General features: G+C 37.6%; 1 protein-coding gene across 3 annotated transcripts in view; it reads left to right on the top strand.

Annotated features, from left to right (window-relative positions):
- Positions 1 to 23,034, top strand: part of LOC106131010 (RNA-binding protein 26) — a 45,263-nt gene that overhangs the window by 10,517 nt on the left and 11,712 nt on the right. For 2 of the 3 annotated variants that reach the window (XM_060952959.1, XM_060952960.1), the window contains exons 7-20: positions 89 to 178; positions 1,309 to 1,452; positions 5,939 to 6,030; positions 7,006 to 7,119; positions 8,465 to 8,570; positions 9,069 to 9,148; positions 10,325 to 10,458; positions 10,828 to 10,959; positions 12,279 to 12,404; positions 12,910 to 13,081; positions 18,260 to 18,378; positions 19,064 to 19,108; positions 22,026 to 22,103; positions 22,655 to 22,758. In XM_060952959.1, the coding sequence (XP_060808942.1) occupies positions 89 to 178; positions 1,309 to 1,452; positions 5,939 to 6,030; positions 7,006 to 7,119; positions 8,465 to 8,570; positions 9,069 to 9,148; positions 10,325 to 10,458; positions 10,828 to 10,959; positions 12,279 to 12,404; positions 12,910 to 13,081; positions 18,260 to 18,378; positions 19,064 to 19,108; positions 22,026 to 22,103; positions 22,655 to 22,758 (1,536 nt within the window). The remainder of the gene's footprint in view (positions 1 to 88; positions 179 to 1,308; positions 1,453 to 5,938; positions 6,031 to 7,005; positions 7,120 to 8,464; positions 8,571 to 9,068; positions 9,149 to 10,324; positions 10,459 to 10,827; positions 10,960 to 12,278; positions 12,405 to 12,909; positions 13,082 to 18,259; positions 18,379 to 19,063; positions 19,109 to 22,025; positions 22,104 to 22,654; positions 22,759 to 23,034) is intronic. The other variant, XM_060952961.1, reaches the window with a different exon arrangement.

The following is a 23,034-nucleotide window of genomic DNA, read 5'->3' as shown; positions in this document are numbered from 1 at the left end:
ATTGATAGGGTTTCCATGCGGACGAAGTCGCGGGCGGCCTCTAGTATAAGATGAAATAACAATGTTCTGGATTGTGTATTGTTCCCAGTCGCCGTCCCATGTCGAGATCCCCGTCGCCGCGAGGCCGCTACCGCAACAGGAGTCCCCCGGCGGCGGACAGGCCCGCCACCAGGTCCAGGTATGTGGTGATCCTCGGAACGTTTCAGCTGGTAGACTGGTAGAGAATGACATACATACATACATATGTTCACGTCTATATCTAATTTTTCTTGAGTCGCGAGGGTATTTAATATCGCTTTTTCACTCATTTCGGTAATCGCTGCACCTATTTATTTATGTATATTGTTTATCTATTGTAGTTTTTATGTATGTATATTATAATTATTTTATTTTATATTTTGTGTAGGTATAAATATATTTATTTAGTTTAACCCCACATTAAGTTCTCTGTCAGACCCAATGGTTGACTGGTAGATAATGCTTCTAGCATTAAGTCCACCAATTGTGCTATACATTTGTATTTTGTGCAATGAAGTTTAAATAAATAAATATCCCTTGCGGGGTAGACAGAGACAACAGTCTTGAAAGGACTGAATGGCCGCGTTCAGCTGTTTGGCTTAATGATAGAATTAAGATTCAAATGGTGAATGCCAAACGGCGTTAAGTCCGCCTTTTGTAGGTACATTTATTTTTTGTGCAATAACGGTTTAAATAAATAAATAAACATTTCACCTGTTTTGTCACAAATAAATTTCGATTTGAGGACCCCAGGAGCATATGAATCACATGACATATAAGTCACACGTCTGTATCCCTTGCGGGATAGACGGAGACAACAGTCTCGAAAAGACTGAAAGGCCATGTTCAGCTCGTGTGGTTTTACAAAGGAATTGAGATTCAAATAGTGACAGGTAGCTAGCACGTCGCGTAGAAGAATAACAAGTTTATAAGCCTATCCCTTAATCGCCTTTTACGACATCCATGGGAAAGAGATGGAGTGGTCCTATTCTCTTTTGTTTTTTATTGATAGCCGGGAACCACACGGCATTTTATATCCACATCCACACTAATAATAAAGAGGAAAGATTTGTATTTTTGTATGTTTGTGTGGAATTAACTCAAAAACTACTGGTCCGATTTTGATAAAATTTGGCACAGATATAGAATAGACCTTCAAAAGTGACATAGGCATAAATTTGTTTTTACTCTTTGTTTATTTAAAAAAAAACACAAAGATATGTCCACCCGTGCGAAGCCGGGGCGGGCCGCTATAATTAATAAATGTATAATTTGTAATTGTTATTGCAGATCCCGATCTCCGGTTCCGGTGCGAGACAGGGAGCACGAGAGAGACAGAGACAGGTTGAGGTTGGCGCGCGAGGCCGACCGCGACCGCATGTCGCGCGACCGCGACCACAGGGACAGAGTCACCCTCTCTAGGGACAGGGAGAGGTGCGGTGTTCATACATTTTGTTTGTTGTCAGCGGTGGATAGGGTAGCGTTGAAAATTCCGAAAGAAACAAATTGTTTTTTTTTCGGTGAAAGAAACGTTTCGTTTTTCACCGTTTTATTGGTTTGTTACATTGAAATATATCAGAATAAAACGTTGGGGAAAAAACGGTTTTATTGAGATTTTCGTCGTTTGTTTCGAAAAATAAGAAAAACGATTGAAGAACTATATATATATTCTATGTATAATTACCAATTTTCAAAACAATGATGCATATTTAAGGTAATCAATACTTTTCCTATCGTATTTTTCCGTCTCTTTCATATTTTTCCGTTTTATTAATAAAAAACATGAAATATTTCATTCTTATCTTTCTTGAAACTTTCGTAAAAAAATTGTATAAAAAGGAGGGAATTTGAAAAAAATCCGGAATTTTTCCCGCCTTTTTGAACCCTAGGATAGGGTCGATAGTCTTGTTATATCTTTCTCTTGGGTCACCCTCTCTAGGGACAGGGAGAGGTGCGGTGTTCATTCATTTTGTTTGTTGGTAGCGGTGGGCGGGGTCGATAGTCTTGTTATATCTTACTCTTGCGTTTAGGGAGACTGAGCCTTTTACATCTTTCTCTTGGGTTTAGGAGACTGAAGTGTGCCTTTGACCGTGGATCCTGCATTGGGTGAGTCAGGTTTTTGAATGAAGCGACTTGCATCTGGCCTCTGCAACTTTTGCAGATAAATCTCACCCGAATTAATTGGATCCGTTTACATCAAATTGACTGAATGCAGGTTCCTTCACGATGTTTTCCCTCATCGTAAGGAGACCGAGATCGGATCGGATCCTGGATTGGGTGAGTCAGGTTTTTGCATGAAGCGACTTCCATCTGGCGACTCTTGGGTTTAGGAGACCGAGGTGTGCCTTTGACCGTGGATCCTGGATTGGGTGAGTCAGGTTTTTGCATGAAGCGACTTCCATCTGGCGACTCTTGGGTTTAGGAGACCGAGGTGTGCCTTTGACCGTGGATCCTGGATTGGGTGAGTCAGGTTTTTGCATGAAGCGACTTCCATCTGGCGACTCTTGGGTTTAGGAGACCGAGGTGTGCCTTTGACCGTGGATCCTGGATTGGGTGAGTCAGGTTTTTGCATGAAGCGACTTCCATCTGGCGACTCTTGGGTTTAGGAGACCGAGGTGTGCCTTTGACCGTGGATCCTGGATTGGGTGAGTCAGGTTTTTGCATGAAGCGACTTCCATCTGGCGACTCTTGGGTTTAGGAGACCGAGGTGTGCCTTTGACCGTGGATCCTGGATTGGGTGAGTCAGGTTTTTGCATGAAGCGACTTCCATCTGGCGACTCTTGGGTTTAGGAGACCGAGGTGTGCCTTTGACCGTGGATCCTGGATTGGGTGAGTCAGGTTTTTGCATGAAGCGACTTCCATCTGGCGACTCTTGGGTTTAGGAGACCGAGGTGTGCCTTTGACCGTGGATCCTGGATTGGGTGAGTCAGGTTTTTGCATGAAGCGACTTCCATCTGGCGACTCTTGGGTTTAGGAGACCGAGGTGTGCCTTTGACCGTGGATCCTGGATTGGGTGAGTCAGGTTTTTGCATGAAGCGACTTCCATCTGGCGACTCTTGGGTTTAGGAGACCGAGGTGTGCCTTTGACCGTGGATCCTGGATTGGGTGAGTCAGGTTTTTGCATGAAGCGACTTCCATCTGGCCTCTGAAACTTCGCAGATACCTAAATCTCACCGGAATTAATTGGATCTGTGGTCACATCCATCTTGCCTCCGCAACCTTTGCAGATAAACTTTACCCGAATTGGATCTGTGGTTACACATCAAATTGACTGAATGCAGGTTCCCTCACGATGTTTTCCCTCACCGAAAGAGCATCGGTTGGTATTCAAACTAATGTGTATAACTTTGAAAATAGTCATTGGTACATGGCCGAATTGGGATTTGAACCTCTGCCTATCTGCGCATTACGCATTTGAACCAGGCACCTCACCAATTCAACCACCGATGTTAAGGGTTGACAGTCTTTAAGATTTAGAGGTAACGTTCAGTACTGTACGGCTTCATGATGGAATTGAGATTTAAATAGTGACAGGTTGCTAGTTGGTCGTCTGATATAAGAATACCAAGTTTTTTTAGCTTTTCCCTTAGTCTTTCACGACGTCCAGATGGTAAGATATGGAGTGGTATAAGACCTAATTATAATGACCTATATCACGTCGGGCTCACCAGTTGTAGGAAGTATAGTTACAAAATTAGTTATTCCTATAGAAGATAGAAGGAGAAAAAGAGGAGAGAAATAATAATCAGTTTAAAATCACTATATTATTCAACATAAAATAAAAAAAAAATTTACAATAAAAATTATATTTTTGTCATTTTTCTCGCAAACAAAATCCATGGCAACCGTTGCTATGGCGTACAAGAAGGTTGCCTACACAGAGATATAACATAATAGAATAGAATAGAAGAATAGAATAGATTTATTTTCAAAATTGGATACAAGGTATCACTTATTGACGTCACATCACTTAAATCTAATTATAACTACTGCCGCTTCCAAAGCGCATGTCGCTCATTTGGTAGAACATTGACGGAATTGCATTTTATTAAATTTTACAGGAAAGCAAGTTTAAAGTTTGTGGAGCCATATCACCTTGATTATACAAGTTTAGCCAAGTATTTTATTCTTAAACTGTAGTTAGGTTGATATACTTATATATTCCGTATTTTTTTCGTCAAAAAAACATAATTTTAGGGTCTATATAGTCAACTATAACATAAGATACCTACAATTCCGTCATTGTATCCCTAAGGCTTAGTAAATTCTGCAGCGTGGCCATAAATATTGTTATGCATTTATGACAAAATAAAACAACGCTTTATCAAAATCTTGAAGAAAACTTATTTATTTAAGAAGAAAACACTAATCAGTCTTTTTGTAGTAGGTAGTTTAAACTTGAGCTTTTACTTACTTACTAATTAAACTTTGAGAATCATTAAATCTTATGTACTTACTAAACAATAAGAAATGGTAGTTAAATCACAGCTCAGTAGCTTATTATAACTTGTAATGTTAAACATTTTTATCACTTTTATAATACCTACTAGGTAACTTATGCATTGAAAATACTCTCATAAAAAGAAGAATAGTATCCAGGTATAATATTTTTTTGAATCAATTCTCGTAAATTGTTTTTTTTTTATAGCAATAGGTATCTTACTACGGTAAGCGGGTTTTAAACTAATATTTTGAATTTCTTTTGTTGGACTCTTGGATCTCGCTCTCACAATTTTTGTTTCCACTTCTATCCAGTCTTCATCATATCCATTTTTGTATTTGTAAATTTCGCCATCCTTTTGAAATTGAATTAATTTTATATCATTCGTTTTAATTGTATTTCCTTGAATGTCTTTTGTAGTATTCAGTCCAATTTCTTCAGTCAAGTTTTTAAGATCGTAGAAATCATCGTAATTCATTTCTTTCACTTTAAACGGATTTCCTATTTTCTTTGCAGACCTAATAATCTGAAGGTATTGTTCGGGCACATAGATTGGTCCAGACTTCTTTGCCCTTTTAATAGCCTTTTCGATGATTGAGTGAGCAGTATCTCCCTCATTTTGGGTATGTCCTCGAATTAAGAATTTATGAGTAATTGTGTTAATTCGTAAACTCTTGACAGCATATAAATACATCGAAAGAATGAATCTGGAAAAGTAAAAGTGAAATTCAGTTTACAATTAGGTATTTAATTGTTGAATCTCTGAATAGGTAGTAATAAATAATACAAATAGTAGAAAGTATTTAACCAACCTGTTTTTTTGTTGTCCTCCACAATTGTCAGTATAAAATACAACGTCAGAATTAGGATAATTTTCGGATATATTTTGTAAGAATTTGTACACGCAGGATCCAATCTCAGTTGATCATAATATTTCTTTCTCAGTTACATAGATAGTAATGTTTTTCAATTAAAATAACTCATTAGGTACTTACGTAATTCGATTAAAATATTTTTTGGAGCAATAACGACTTTACTGCCAAAAATTATAAAATTTCGTCTTTATTTCCGCCAAACACACACAAAATTTGGGACAACATCGACGTACTTACATCAATACCGTCATTGTTGACCCAGAGGAAAGAAAAAAAGATGTCATAATTACCTTTCCGTCGATGTAGCACCAAAACACGTCATCACTTCACGGAGCCCCCCGCGCAACTGACCGTTACGGCGATGTTGCCGCGAAATCTTTACGAAAGTTCACTAAAGAACATTGACGATCACGCCATCTCGCGAAAAATAGTCGGAAACTGATTTCTGTCTTTGTTTCTCCAAACGTATTTACCACTTACGAGCCGTTTGTCATACTTAACTCAATTTTGAAAAAAAGTGCAATTCCGTCAATGTTCCACCAAATGAGCGATGTGTAGAAGAAGCGGCGGAACAAACTAATAATTTTAAATGTTTCTTTCACAGATCCCGCGACAGATCGCGTTCCCTATCGCCTATGCCTGACAGCAGAATAGACCACGAGGCTGCTTTCAAGAGGCGTTGTCGAGATTTCGATGGTAAGTATACATACACACACATATATACACTTTCGATTTACATACATACATAAAGGTAGGGGGACTACCTCTTCATAAATGTAGGGGGATTACCTCTTTCCACTTGCCACGATCTCTGCATACTTACACCTTCGATTTAATGGGGACATACATTGATACATATATTTACGTCTGTATCCCTTGTGAGGTAGACAGAGCCAACAGTCTTGTTAAGACTGATAGCCGACGATAGACACGTTCAGCTATTTGGCTTAATGATAGAATTGAGATTCAAATAGTGACAGGTTGCTAGCCTGTCGCCTTAAAGAAGAATCTCAAGTTTATAAGCCTACCACTGTGTCATCTTTTACGACATCCACGGGGAAAGACACGGAGTGGTCCTATACTTTTTTGTAGTGGTGCCGGGAACCACACGGCACGGATTTCACGGATTGGAGCATAAATACACTCCCAGCTACGACTGTGTAGGCAACCTTTTTGGTATACGCCATAGCAAGCAACGGTTGTCATGATTTTGTTTGTTAGAGATTTGTCAGAAATAATTTTTAATTCTTAATTTTTATGTTGAATCTAAACTAATATTATAAAGCTGAAGAGTTGTTTGTTTGAACGCGCTAATCTCAGAAATTACTGGTTCAAGTTGAAAAATTATTTTTGTGTTGAATAGACCATTTATCGAGGAAGGCTTTAGGCTATATAACATCACGCTGCAAGGAATAATGGAAAATGTGAAAAAAAACAGGGAAAATTAAATAATTATGAGGATGAATATCCTCGACGGCTTCAATGATACCCAAAATAATTATTCCACGCGGACGAAGTCGCGGGCACAGCTAGTAATATAGACATTTCAAAATTAACTGATTATTTTCTCCTCTTTTCTCCATCTATCTTGTGTAGGGAATTAAATAACTTTAACAACTATACTTCCTGTAGGACTGTTGTAATAAGTGTTTAATTTTTTCCCGTTTCCAGAGAAAGGCTACTGCATGCGAGGCGACCTCTGCCAGTGGGACCACGGGACTGATCCCGTGGTCCTCGAGGACGCCGCCCTCAGCCGCGTGCTGGCCGCGCCGCCGCCCGTGCCCGGTGAGTTGTTGTTGGCGTTCGTTGTGATTGTTGCTGCTACTGCTAGCATACATACATACATATGGTCACGTCTATATCCCTTGCGGGGTAGACAGCTCCAAAAATTTCATGAGAATCGGTCAAGCCGTTTCGGAGGACTACGTCACGCCTATATCCATTGCGGTGTAAACAGAGCCAACAGTCTTGAAAATACTGAATGGCCACGTTCAGCTGTTTGGCTCAATGATAGAACTGAGATTCAAATAGTGACAGGTTGCTAGCTCATCGCCTAAAAGAGGAATCCCAAGTTTATAAACCTATCCCTTAGTCGCCTTTTACGACATCCATGGGAAAGAGATGGAGTGGTCCTATTCTTTTTTGTAATGGTGCCGGGAACCACACGCTATTGCTAGCTTTCAAGATATATATAAAATAAATATATACGGGACAAATTACACAGATTGAGTTAGCCTCGAAGTAAGTTCGACACTTGTGTCACGAGATACTAACTCAACGATACTATATTTTATAATAAATACTTATATAGATAAACATCCAAGAGCCAGGCCAATCAGAAAAAGGTCCTTTCTCATCATGCCCTGGCCGGGATTTGAACCCGGGACCTCCGGTGTCACAGACAAGCGTACTTCCGCTGCGCCACAGGTGCCGTCAATTGTTGCCGTCGCTTGTAACTGCTACTACAAGCGCGTGTTTATTTAGAGCCCAATGCAAAAAGCGACGGATCTGGGGGGCGGGCATTCATTGTACTGTTACTGCTACTAAAAGCTTTGGCGATCAGCTTGGCTCTTGTTTATTTAGAGCACCCACCTGTAAAAAGCGACGGATTTGGTGGGCGGGCATTCATTGAACTGCTACTACAAGCTTTTTTTTTGGAATCTGGGGGGCGATATCTACAAAATGAAATGACTTAATTAGCAACAATTATGAAAAGCAACGAATGAAACGCCGTTGATTAAAAGTAATGAATTTAGCGCCATCTACAAATTGATACAGGTTTTTTGCAAAATTCTAACGGAACTTTAGTTTTTTTTTACGGTGATTATATGATCAGTTGAGTAAAAAGGGGTGAAGAATTAACAAACACACATTCAGCTGTTTGGCTTAATGATAGAATTGAGATTTAAACAGTGACAAGTTGCTAGCCCATTGACTAAAAGAATAACAAGTTTATAATCCTATCCTTGTCGCCTTTTACGACATCCATGGGGAAAAGAAATGGAGTGGTCCTATTCTATTTTGTATTGGTGCCGGGAACCACACGGCACGGCATGTATGTTCGTATGTATATAATTTTAATAAATAAAGGAATACATAAAACAAAATGAAAAATATAATTATATTACAGAATACAATCCGTTGACGCCGGACATTTGGGGCGGCGCGGCGTTCCCGTTCGCGCCGCCGCTGCAGCCGCACATGCACCCGCCCAGGGAGCTCATACCGATACCCAGGTACATACATACATATTGTCACGTCTATATCCCTTGCGGGGTGGACAGAGCCAACAGTCTTGAAAAGACTGAATGCTCAGCTATTTCGCTTAATGATAGAATTGAGATTCATATAGTGACAGGTTGCTAGCTCATCGCCTAAAAAAGAATCCCAAGGTATCACTGACGCCGTAATTGTTAATTATAATTTTAATATTTTTTGTGACATTCCAAACATCGCTCAATAATAATTGTCTTTCACTTTTGATTTCATAACATCGGTTGACGTCAAATTACTTTTAAACTTTCTGTCGCTTCCAAAGCACATGAAGCGGTAACAAACTGCACTGCAGCATTTTCTTCAATAACCGTCAACGTCACAATTATCCAAATTAAGAATAGAAATGTGCACAAATAGAGAGTACAATATTTTTTTGCTTAAGTACTCATCTTGTATGTATTGTATGTGAATGTATATGTATGTGTATGAGCCGACATGTATAACTGAGCCCGCCGCAGGGAGCGCCCCGAGCCGCCGGCGCACGCGCACGCGCCGCGGCATCCTCCGCCGAAGAAGAACTTCGATTACAATAGGATAGGTGAGTTTTATTTATAGCATTTTAGACCTTACAACCTCACTTAGAGTTCTCTGTCAGACCCAATGGTTGACTGGTAGATAGTGCTTCTAGCATTAAGTGCGCCAATTGTGCTATACATTTGTATTTTGTGCAATAAAGTTTAAATAAATAAATAAATAAAATGGCTGCAAGTTTAAACACTTTTCTAACAGTTTCAATTTGGTGCAAAGATGCGCACTGGCAGCTTATAAAAAATTAGAGATGAGAGTCAGTTGGTTTATTTTATGTTCATTTCAATGTTGTTAGTTTTGTTCTAAGTTTGTTAACTTTACAAATGTAAGTCAGTGTGTTTAATAAACCAAAATGCTCCTTGTGACAGTTAGTTCACCTTACATGCGTAAAATTTAAATAAATAAAAAGGTTATACTTTCTACTGAATGAATAAACCATAATTTACAGAAAAAAAAAATATATCCAGGCACATTATAGTGAAGAAATGTCATGAAACTACAAAAACCACCGATTTTCACGAAATTTGCCACAGAAAAGACCATCTGAAGCGACAAAGGCATATATGGCGGTGGACGGCCTCTGTGGCGCAGCGGTAGTGCGCTTGTCTGTGTCACCGGAGGTCCCGGGTTCGATTCCCGGCCAGGGCATGATGAGAAACGAACTTTCTCTGATTGGCCTGGGTCTTGGATGTGTATCTATATAAGTATTTATTATAAAATATAGTATCGTTGAGTTAGTATCTCGTGACACAAGTCTCGAACTTACTTCGAGGCTAACTCAATCTGTGTAATTTGTCCCATATATATTTATTTATGTATATTTTTGTTGATAGTTCCCATGGAATTGAAGCGCCGCTCGATAGCCAGTGCGATAATAAAATGCGTGTGTGTGGGCCGTGTGGTTCCCGGCACCAATACAAAAAAGAACAGGACCACTCGCATCTCTTTCCCATGGATGTCGTAAAAGTCGACTAAGGGATAGGCTTACAAACTTGTGATTCCTCTTCAAGGCGATGGGCTAGCAACCTGTCACTTTTTGAATCACAATTCTATCATTGAGCCAAACAGCTGAACGTGGCCATTCAGTCTCTTCAAGACTGTCGGCTCTGTCTACCCCGCAAGGGATATAGACGTGACCATATGTATGTACCTACGTGTGAATGTATAATGAAATATGTCCACACAGGAGCGCCGAGACCCCCGCTGCCGGCGAGCGCCGCCAACTGTTCCCTGGAGGTGAAGAAGGTGCCCAGGGGTATGAACGACATCACGCATCTGAACAATCACTTCAGCAAGTTCGGCAAGATTGTCAATATACAGGTAAAGCCATCTGGCGGTCACAGTTATGTACTCTAATAGCTTGTACGCTATGTTTTTTTTTATTTTCTAGTAGTTAAAAACCTGTATGGCTACTTGATGCTCGGATTGAGATTCAAATAGTGACAGGTTGCTAGCCCATAGCTCAGGACTGTTGGCTCTGTCTACCCCGCAAGGGATATAGACGTGATTATATGTATGTATGTATGTATGCTAGCCCATGGCCTAAGAAGAATCTCAATTTTAATAAACTGTCCCTTAGTCGCCTTTTACGACATCCGTGGGAAAGAGATTGAGTGGTACATATACATTATATATCCCGTATATATATTTATTAATTATTAACTAATTTGGTAATCTCTTGTCCATCAGGTGTGCTTCGAGGGAGATCCCGAAGCGGCCCTGATCACGTTCTCAAACCCTACCGAGGCGAACATAGCTTACAAGAGCACGGAGGCTGTTCTCAACAACAGGTTCATCAAAGTGTTCTGGCATAACCCCGAGGTGAGTTAAGTAATAAGTACCTGGTTGACCGAGCTTTGCTCGATCGATTCCTTGAGCCGAAAAGCCCCTAATCTGTAACTTTCATGAAATTCGTTGGAGCCGTTTCCGAGATCCTGATTATATATATATATATATATATACAAGAATTGCTCATTTAAATCTATTAGATATGTGTGTGTATACATATAGATTATTTTCTCTCATCTTTTCCCTCCTATCTTCCGCAGGGAATAAATAACTTTAATAACTACACTTCCTACAGCGGTATTTCATTTTTTTCATACATACATAATACATAAAATCACGCCTCTTTCCCGGAGGCGCAGGCAGAGACTACCTCTTTCCATTTACCACGATCTCTGCATACTTCCCTCACTTCATCCACATTGTGTGTGTATTATATATGTATATGTATATATATATATACTAAAGGCCGCCCGCGACTCCGTCCGCGTGGAAACCCTATCAATCCCGCCGGAACTCTGGGATAAAAAGTAGCCTATATGTTATTCTGGGTCTTCATCTACCGACATACTAAATCTCATCGTAATCGGTTCAGTAGTTTTTGCGTGAAAGAGTAACAAACATCCATACTGACATACAAACTTTCGCATTTATAATATTAGTAGGATATATTATATACATATACTGGCTGTCCCAGCAAACGTTGTTTTGCCATATAAATAAAAAAAAGGTAATTTGTAGTTAAAAAATAAATGTTAAGGGTGGACAACCCTTATCACTAAGGGGTATTAAAAATAGATGTTGGCCAATTTTTAGACCTACTTAATATGCAAACAAAATTTCATGAGAATCGGTCAAGCCGTTTCGGAGAAGCACGGTAACTTACATTGTGACACGAGAATTTTATACATAAAATATATTTTAGGCGATGGGCTAGCAACCTGTCACTACTTTATTCTCAATTCTATCATTAAGCCAAACAGCTGAACGCGGCCTATCAGTCTTTCAAGACTATTGGCTCAGTCTACCCCGCACGGGATATAGACGTGATTAGAATAGAATAGAATAGATTTATTTTCAAAATTGGATACAAGGTATCACTTATTGACGTCACATCACTTAAATCTAATTATAACTACTACCGCTTCCAAAGCGCATGTGTAGAAGAAGCGGCGGAACAAACTAAACTGCACCATTTTCATCGGACGTCAATGTACAAATATAGATCTCTTAAATCTAAATCATGGACGAATACACATTGTCTACATTAAAAAACATGAATGAATGTAGAACTAGTTATTTCAATACGAATTCGATTATATGTATGTATGTATGTATCTAACTTTATTTCACAGAACAAACAAGAGTCGGCCCACATCAAACCGCAGAACGAGAGAAATGGCCAACATCCGATGTCGTTCAACAAAGTTCTTATAAACCGAACGGACAACTCCAAGGTTGCTGAGAAACCAAATGAAAAGGTAACAGACAAACACACACATTATATTTGACCGGCGGTAGTGCGCTTGTCTGTGACACCGGAGGTCCCGGGTTCGAATCCCGGCCAGGGCGTGATGAGAAACGGACATTTATTATAAAATATATGTAGTATCGTTGAGTTAGATCAAGTAAAGTACAGAGTTGTCGAGATCGCTCAGCTGAATGAATTGTGTCGTTGACCTCTGAATCTTACGCGTCACTTTTCCGCCGGCCGGGGTGATATGACGTATTAAGGATCGTGGATTTTGAAACTTTCATTTTTTTTCGTACTTTCTGAAATATGAACCGATATTTTAACGTTTTTAAATATCCTTTAGATGAGTACACTTAACAGTTAAATTTATGCAGTTGAATAAAAAGTCACCCTGTATACTATAAACCTATACTATACTGAATGTGGCCTTTCAGTATTTTCAAGACTGTTGCCTCTGTCTACCCCGCAGGGGATATAGACGTGACCATATGTATGTTTAAATTATTTCACAGCAACAACAGCCGCAAGCGACCAAAGAGACAGCCAACGGTCAGGAACCCAAGAAGGAGACGACAAAACCGCTGGAGAAGTTCAAAATGATAACGGAAATGTACAAGAGGGCGCGCGCGCTGTTAGATACTCAGCTGCAACAGCAGAAATTGTTAATTGACAAACTTGAGGGCGGTGAGTTAATTATATATATATATACATACATACATAAAATCATGCCTCTTTCCCGGAGGGGTAGGCAGAGACTACCTCTTTCCACTTGCCACGATCACTGCACACTTCCTTCGCTTCATCCACAGTCATAACTCTTTTCGGGTACTCTTGACCTGACCCTTTACCAGGACGTCCTTAATTTGATCAAGATACGTTATATATATATGTTACAGTTAAAACTAGTTTTTAGATAGAACGCGTTTTCCCTAGTTAGAACTAGTTTTTACTAAATGCCTTTGTTAAAACTAGAATTAACAAATGCTCAAAATAAAATATCAGTTAAAACAAGTTCTTACTAGACAACACGCGTTTTTCCGAAGAGAGCCAGTTAAAACTGTTCCGACCAAGGTCAAAAAGGTGTCTCTGCAAGAAAAATGGTTGCCTTTGTAACTCAAAGTGCCACGATAGTTTGTCTTGTAATAACAAGTAGCTAGTAGTAGTAGTATATAAGCCATGTGCCGTGTGGTTCCCGGCACCAATAGAAAAAAAAGAATAGGACCACTCCAACTATCTCTCTCTCTCTCATGGATGTCGTAAAAGGCGACTAAGGGGTAGGCTTGTAAACTCGGGATTCATCTTTTAGGCGATGGGCCAGCAACCTGACACTATGTGAATCTTAAGTCTATCTTAAAGCCAAATAGCTGGACGTGGCGTGCCAGTCTTTTCAAGACTGTTGGCTCTGTCTACCCCGCAAGGGATATAGACGTGATTATATGTATGTATTATAAAGCTGTTTGTTTGTTTGAACGCGCTTATTTCAGAAACTACTGGTCCGAATTGAAAAATTCTTTTTGCGTCCAATATTTAGTAACTAGATGAAAACCCGGCTTCGCTCGGGTGAAATGTGACTCATAATAATACTAATTAGGTGCAAAATGTAGGTAGATATTTCTGTAGTCATAGGTTCTCAAGTAATATCAAAGGTATAAGCAGGGCATAGATTCGTATAGCTTCGTTCATTGTGTAAACACAATGAATACCTATAGTAAATAAAAACTGCAAAAGTTTTTAAACAAATAATTATTATTTTAAATCAACATACAAAATAAACTAACATAACTTAACAAAACATATAATTTTTAAGGTTTATTATCTGTAAGCCTTTCTTTTTCTTTACTTTGGCAGGTAGATAAGTACCTACTTACTAATTTAAAAAATAAAAAATGAAATTGTTGTCCTTTATTCAAATCGGCTAAATCAAAAATAAGATTAGGAAGTATGTAAATTGTAATTTTACAATTTGTACTTATCCAAGAATTTGGCAAAGGTATAATAAACTAACATAACAAAACATATAATGTTTAAGGTTTAGTATAATAAACTAACATAACAAAACATATAATTTTTAAGGTTTATTATCTGTAAGCCTTTTGTTTTAAGCACTCAGTCTTTTTCTCTACTTTGGCAGGTAGATAAGTACCTACTTAGTAATTTTAAAACTAAAAAATGAAATTGTTGTTCTTTATTCAAACCGACTAAATCAAAAATAAGATTAGGAAGTATGTAAATTGTAATTTTACAATGAGTACTTATCCAAGAATTTGGCAAAGGCAATAAACTAACATAACAAAACATATAATTTTTAAGGTTTATTATTTGTAAGCCTTTTTGTTTTAAGCACTCAGTCTTTTTCTCTACTTTGGCAGGTAGATAAGTACCTACATACTAATTTTAAAACTAAAAAATGAAATTGTTGTTCTTTATTCAAATCGGCTAAATCAAAAATAAGATTAGGAAGTATGTAAATTGTAATTTTACAATGAGTACTTATCCAAGAATTTGGCAAAGGTACTTATAAAGGACTATTCTCTTTATACATCACAGGTTGATTATCATAAAATTTCTCTATATATGATATTTTTCGTTAAATATTTATCACCATTCAAGCCTTGTTCAGTGGTATTGATAATTTGAATTTTTACATCATCGAATCTTCGAACTCGAGAGAAGGCAACATAGAGCTGGCCATGGGTGAACACAGGATTAGGTAAAAATATACCGATTTTGTCGAAAGTTTGTCCTTGGCTTTTGTTTATTGTCATAGCGAATGCTATGCGAATGGGAAACTGAAGCCGACTAAATTTAAAAGGCAGTTGACTGTTAGATGGCTGGAGACGAATTCGAGGAATAAAAACTCTGGTTCCCACATGGCTACCACAAATAATTTCGGCATCAATGACACGTGAAGCTAACGCTCTAACAATAAGGCGGGTTCCGTTGCACAACCCAATAGTCGGGTTTAAATTTCTCAAAAGCATTACTATACAACCAACTTTTAATTTTAGAATGTGTGGTGGTAGTCCTGCAGGCGTTATAGAATTTAGGTATTCTACAGGATAGTTTAAAACATCATTATGATCGTCCTCAACCACAGCGTCAGAACTCTCATAAATTTTAAGCAGGCCGGGGATTTTTTCGACAACTTGGTCGTTCAATTGAAAACAATCATCGTTTTTGGGAGTAAGGATAGCTTTCATTGAATAACTTTTATAATCATTCATGTTAAGGGAAACACCAAAAATATGGTCTAAAATTGAATTATCTACAATGCATCGCTGAGGCAGTTCAATATGGTCGTCACCATCTACATTAGCTGATCCATCGCCTACCTTTAATACCCATTGAGCAAACTCTAAATCATCGTATGCTCTCATATTATGAGTCAATTGGAGTTGAGTAAAGTTTGGCCACATTGAAAAGTGCTTAATTGAAGCTTTTATAATATCATTTCGTGATCCATTAACTACAACTGGTAAAATCTGTCGAAAATCTCCTGCAAATAACAATGTTTTGCCTCCAAAAGGTAATTTATTTTTCATTATATCTTGAAGGAGACGATCAACTACAACAATATCCTGACATTTAGTCATGGGTGCTTCATCCCAAATGATTAAATGAGTTTCCTTCAATAACTTAGCTGCTGGTGACCCTAACGACATATGAGACGTAGAATCTGCATCTGAATTAATTGGAATTTTAAATCGCGAGTGAGCTGTTCTACCACCATCTAACAGAGTTGCTGCAATACCAGAAAATGCTATGGGTAGGCATATTTTGTTTTCAGATCTTAAAATATGTAAAATAGTTGTAAATACAAAAGTCTTTCCAGTTCCTCCTGGGCCATCAAGATAAAACAGCTTTTTCTCTGTGTGATTATTCACAGCGTTTAGTATTGTATCGACAACATATTTTTGTTCGGTGTTCAATTTTTGGTATTTTTCATAGCCATTTGCTTTTTCAAGTTCACAGTCATAAACGGGATCAGATAACAAAACATCATTTTCACTAATATCTGGCTCCGGAAGTCCGAAATCTGTTAGTCTCTTTCCGTGGAGTTTTAATGTTTCATCAATTTCTTGTAAAGCTAACTGTTTGGATAATATTTCAGGGTGTGATCTTGTAAAGTCTTCGATAAAATATGATGCAAACTTTTCCCAAAGAGCATTAGGATCAGTTACTTCACAAAATACGCAAATTAACGCAAACAGCTGTCGTAATTGCCTAGGAAGTTTAAAACCAATTGCTTCGTCCAAACATCTTTCCCATTCTTGATCGTCAAAAAGGAGCCCCCTTGCTTGAGCAGCTTCTCGAAATGAATTGTAAATAATATTTTCATAAGTTCTAACATCTGTGAAGCAAGTCGGCCCTTTGACGTGAAGAAGTAATAGCCGGAGATAATATCGTTCCCGATCAGAAAAGGAATAATTATACATTCTTGCAATTACTTTATCAGCCGCTGACTGAGATATTCGCAAAAATTTTCACGAACAGCAAGTCTATACTGATAAAATTGTAACATTGTAAGACGACTTCGAGCAGTTCGACTCTCTTCTCTGTGTTGAAGATTTTCATGCCATCCGAGTTCTCCATTAGGAAAAAGTAAAGGAAAGGCTAAAGGGTCAATGTTGGGACTGGTCGATTTGAGTGTAATTAAATGTTGAGAATATTCTTGTACAGAAAAATCTATATTTAATGGAGGTTCGCCGTTTTCTCCTACAAAGATGACCGCTACCTCATTATTTGATGGAATGTTATACCGACGCAAATCAAGAGATTTATGTTTATAAAACTGCATTGATACCGAATATTTGGGTCGATTTTCTGAGGCTGCTTTTAATTCCTCTTCAGCTAAAATTGCAGCCACCCTTTTGTATATTTTGACGAAAGGATTGGATTCATTGAGCATTGTTTGTAAGGACCTCATTATATTGCTTCTACATATATTATTTCTAGAATCACATAATCGTTCATTTAATGCTGCTTCATCTTCAATTATGTACAATTGATTGTATTGTGGTTTATGACCTTGCAACGGAAACAAAGAACCAGTTTTTATATAAATTTGCCCTTGTACCCTATAAGTGAAAAATCCCGGAGGGAGTGCGTTCAAGTTTGAATTTATGGATGCCATTGCAAAAATTGAATCATATTGTCGTATATTAGCCTTAATATGAAATGCAGTTCAAATTACTTTAATTTCTTTGGCAATGCAACAGCAAAAATATATACATTACAAAGAGTACCTACCTATCATAAAAATGTGTCAAAAACAATATTTTCGCGAAACGTCAACGACTGAAGAAAACTATATTTTGATAAGATTCACTCCATTCCTAGCTTCATTCACTCAATGTTTCCGGCATGACGTTTCGTTTTAAACTGTCCCATGAGTAGTAACAGTTCTTTGTATACTTCTTTGGCGCGACGATGCACGCGATGTGTTGAAGGCGAGGCGTATGAAACGGAACGCATGACGTTTCGTTTTACACTGTCCCATGAGTAACAGTTCTTTGTGTAGGTTACTTCTTTGGCGCGACGACGCACGTGATGTGTTGAAGGCGAGGCGTATGAAACGGAACGTTTATTAACTACCCAAGATGGCGACTGTGGTTTATGGTTTGTTTATCAGTGCCATTAGAATTTAACGAAATACTCCATAATCCGAATTTTGCGGATATGTGTTGTCGACTCGAAATCAATATTTTTTTATGTTTTGTTATTCATATAAGGTTTCGATCGAGTCTACCGTACCCCTTGACGAAATTATATTTAGTAATATAAAAAAATATGAATGAATGTAGAACTAGTTATTTCAATACGAATAAATTATGAATTTAATTAATTATGTTTGTTCCACAGGCAACGTTACGCCCCAACAAAAGTCTGCCTTGCTAGAAGCTATCAACTCTTCCCAGGAGGGCATCGAGAAACTGAACAAGGAGGTCAAGGCGTATAGCAAAACATTGACACAGTTACAGGTATGTTGCACTGTTAGAGGTATTTTTTTTTTTGCATAAGAAATACATTATTTATTTATTTATATTGACTGAATTGTACGAAATACAATCTCTTTATGGTACAATAGGCGGACTTAATCGCATTATCTTACAGTCTACGACTTGCATATTATGTAGTTTGCTATCGTTATTAACAACACCCCTTCGTTTGTTCGTCGGGGGTTAAAATATAATAGATTGTTGTTTTGTTTTAAAAAAAAGTAAAACGATAAAGCGATAAATATGATGTCGTACAGATTTTTTATTACTATTATATTAATATTTCACTTAAAAAAACAAACGTTTTTAATTTTCATAACAATAAATTAAAAATATTTTTAATTCCACGTTATTAATTGGATTTAAAATTATTTTATACCGAATAGTGTCAATATTTGGCTTTGTTTTTCTCATTTTAAATTCAGAACTGTTTTAAATGTTGATAAAATTTTTGAGCGTAAAATTTGTTAAAAAAATTAAGCTAACCTTAAATTGTAACGTCTAATGGTGACAGAACACGCGAAGATGAGATATTGAGACAAAATGTTATAGAAAATAATGATAAAGTAATAAAAATAACGATAAAGTCATAAAAACAATGATAAAGTAATAAAAAAATAACGATAAAGTAATAAAAATAATGACAAAATGTAATATGTGATGACAGGGAGAGACGGTGGCGCGCAATATGTCTCGGTTACAGCTGGAACAGGTACAGGCGTGCGTGTGCGCATGTGTGCGATATTATGCATCCGGTTGTGATGTTTTGTTATGACATAGACTATAAGGGAATATGACATAGACAAAATGGGATAACACATCCATACAAATCTATTAACTGACCAAATTAAACTTTAGAAAATAACCATTCTATATCTTCCTCGTGTATGTCAAAAAATACGACTAAGGAATAGGCTTATAAACTTGGGATTACTCCTGTAGGCGATGGGCTAGTGACCTGTCACTATTTGAATCTCAATTCTATCATTGAGGCAAACAGCTGAACGTGGCCTATCAGTCTTTTCGTGACTGTTGGCCCTGTCTACCCCGCAAGGGATAAACACGTGATTATGTGTATGTATGATTTTAATTTCAAAAACGTCTTATAATTTCTTATTTATCACTTACATTGAATATGTTACTTGCATGTAAATTATATCCTTTCTTTATTTTTATTTTTGCATTATCTCTTGGCCCAATTTATACAAGGCCAATATAATAGTCTTGTGTTGAATTTTGATTCGCTATTTAGTATAGATATTTTAATTTTATCCTTATTTTTAATTAAGCATTGGTTCCACGCATGCGCATACGTACGCTAGTTCGTCAGTATTATCACTCTGTATGTAATCATCTGTCATACTACACCTTGTTAATATAGTTAATCCATAGTTACTAATATTATAATAGTGTAAGTGTGTTTGTTTTTACGTCTTTCACGTCATATCCACTGAACTTACCTACCATGTAATTTTTCATACATTTACGGACATGACACAACTTGATGTAGAGTCTCATTCTTTATAATTTTAAAAGTGAGGGATAATGTGGTGAGGAAACCTGCATATCCAATACGGGTCAGGTTCCCCTGCAAAGGTTGCGGAGGTCAGACGGGAGTCGCTTCGTGTAAAAACCTGACTCACCCAATCCAGGGTCCATGGTCAAGGGCACACCCCGGGCTCCTCTCCAGAGAGGTGAAGATGCAACCTGACTCAGGATGGTGGTCATTTTTTAGCCCTGAGGTTTTCTCCAGGGACAGAATTTTAATGGGAAATATAGTGCCGTGTGGTTCCCGGCACCAATACAAAAAAGAATAGGACCTCTCCATCTCTTTCCCATCGATGTCGTAAAAGGCGACTAAGGGATAGGGGTTTACAAACTTGGATTCCTTTTAGGCGATGGGCTAGCAACCTGTCACTATTTGAATCTCAATTCTATCATTAAGCCAAATAGCTGAACGTGGCCATTTAGTCTGTTGGCTCTGTCTACCCCGCAAGGGAACTAGACGTGACCATATGTATGTATGTATGTAAATATAATGGGTTGTTGGATTATTTTTTGCCGTGTTATAACTCACATAATGTTTTCTGGTGTATAACGTTGACTAACGAAATATATTTATAAGGCTGAGCTGACTGTAAAAGTGGAACAGGGCCGGCCTTGTCTAACATTTAATGGCCAAATTTCGAATTTCTTTAAAAGGACATGTTGAGAGTACCCAAAAAGAAGTCAGGTCGAGAGTACCCGAAACCGCCGAGCTTGCATGAGGAGAGATATGAATGTGGATGAAGCGAAAGAAGTATGCAGGGATCGTGGCAAGTGGATAGATGTGGTCTCTGTCTACCCCCCGAGGATATTGCGTGATTTATTTATTATATATTTTATTATGTACTAGCGACCCGCCCCGGCTTCGCACGGGTGCAAAATTATAAATTTTATTATACATAAAAACCTTCCTCTTGAATCACTCTACGTGTTACAAAAAACCGCATCAAAATCCGTTGCGTAATTTTGAAGATTTAAGCATACAGACAAACAGACTAAAATAGCGACTTTGTTTTATACTATGTAGTGATGTATGTTAGGAGTACCAGTAATCGTCGGATATGCATGAAAAGAGTAATGAGTGTGGAGGAATCGGGAGAGTTCTGTAAGGATCGTAGCAAGTGGAAATTCCAAAGTCTCTGCCTACCCCAATGGAAGTCAGGCGCGTTTGTATGTATGTTTTCTGGTAATAAATAGTGTATTAATTAAGTCATCAACATAGTCATCCATTATCATAGTAGATCGTATGTACATATTTGCTTTGTATATCCATAGCATATTTGAAAAGTATATAAGGTAAAGATATTTTTCAATTCGAACCAGTAGTTCCTGAGATTAGCGCGTTCAAACAAACAAACTCTTCAGCTTTATTATATTAGTATAGATAGATAATCATCGTGTTATCTTCTGCTCTCTTTCTTTCTCTCTCTCTCTCTCTCTCTCTCTCTCTCTCTCCCATAATGACATACGATGCATTCCATATTCTTTTTTTTTATTAGGTCGTGGCTCCTTTCAAAGCATATAAATGATACAATGCTATGAAAATATTAGACCATTTTTAAAGGGCATGTTGTCCAATGGACATGACCTTTGTGCATTAAGACGCACTGATTGTTAGTTTGCTTTTTTTATACTTTAATCGTCTTCTACGACCACAGTTTGTAGCAACACAGCGCGGTAAACAAATATGACCGCAGGCAAATATCTACGAGTCTACCCGCCCCGGCTTCGCACGGGTGCAAAATTATAAATGTTATTATACATAAAAACCTTCCTCTTGAATCACTCTACCTGTTACAAAAAACCGCATCAAAATCCGTTGCGTAATTTTAAAGATTTAAGCATACAGACAAACGGACTAAAATAGCGACTTTGTTTTATACTATGTAGTGATAGTATCGTTGAGTTATAATAATATGTCTCGTAACACAAGTCTCCAACTTACTTCGAGGCTAACTCGATCTGTGTTATTTGTCCCGTGTATATATTTATTTATTTATTTGCCCAAGTGCTTTCATCATAATGTAACTAGAATCTTTGTAAATAGCGTGTGTGTAACATAACAAGTGTATGTTTGTCCGCAGACGAAAAAACCCAAAACTCGAATGGAGGCCGAGAAGGAGATCCTCGATGCTGAACTGGATCTGTTCACGAAACAGCAGGTTAGTGTCTTAAGGGGATCTATTTAAATTTAAAATTTTTATTCATTATTATAGGATACTATCATATCGCTTTATAATATTCAAAATTTTTTTGGTTTCACAACATTGGTTGACGTCAAGTAAATTACTTAAAACTAAGTTTACTGCCGCTTTCAAGGCGTCGGTGCAGAAGAAGCGGTAACAAAATGCACTGCAGCGTTTTCTTCAACGTCAACTTCACAAATATCCAAACTTAGAATTAAATGTGGGCGAGAGAACACATTGTTCAGATTAATTTATTTATATGAGATTTAAATTATTATAATTTTTTTTTATAGTATAATAATTTTATTTGGATGGTCCGGACATGACGTGAATAAATATATATATAGTCACAATAATTCTATATATATATATATATATATATATTATGATTATATCGTGTGGTTCCCGGCACCAATGGAAAAAAACGCCTACGCCAAAGCGTAAGTGTAGACGAAGCGACGGAACAAACTACACTGCATCATTTTCACTTACAATACTTATAAAATATTGTAATTAATTTTTAACAGGAAGGCCAAGACGTGACAGAACTGCTGAAGAAGATTGCCGAGCTTAGAAGGCAGATGGCTGTTAACTTCCCGACCTTGCCGCTGAGCAGAAAAACTTACTCCAGGTGAGTTGATTTATTTAAAGCAGTCTTGATACAGTTTTAAGTATAACCCGTTTTAAATAAAGAATCGAATTCAAAATGGCCGCCGAAATGATGACCTCTCACTTGTAAAGTATAACCCGTTTTAAATAAAGAAACTTATTCAAAATGGCGGCCGAAATGATGACATCTCACTTGCAAACTATTGCTGTCTTTAACACACACATTGTTGTATTTTTTTGTAAATTTGTTGTTTCGCATGTTTTGTTGTCATTGTTTTCTTTTTCCAAATGCTTACTC

Source organism: Amyelois transitella, chromosome 30, assembly GCF_032362555.1.
Source record: "Amyelois transitella isolate CPQ chromosome 30, ilAmyTran1.1, whole genome shotgun sequence".
Lineage (NCBI taxonomy): Eukaryota > Metazoa > Arthropoda > Insecta > Lepidoptera > Pyralidae > Amyelois > Amyelois transitella.
This window is presented reverse-complemented; position numbering and strand designations above follow the sequence as displayed.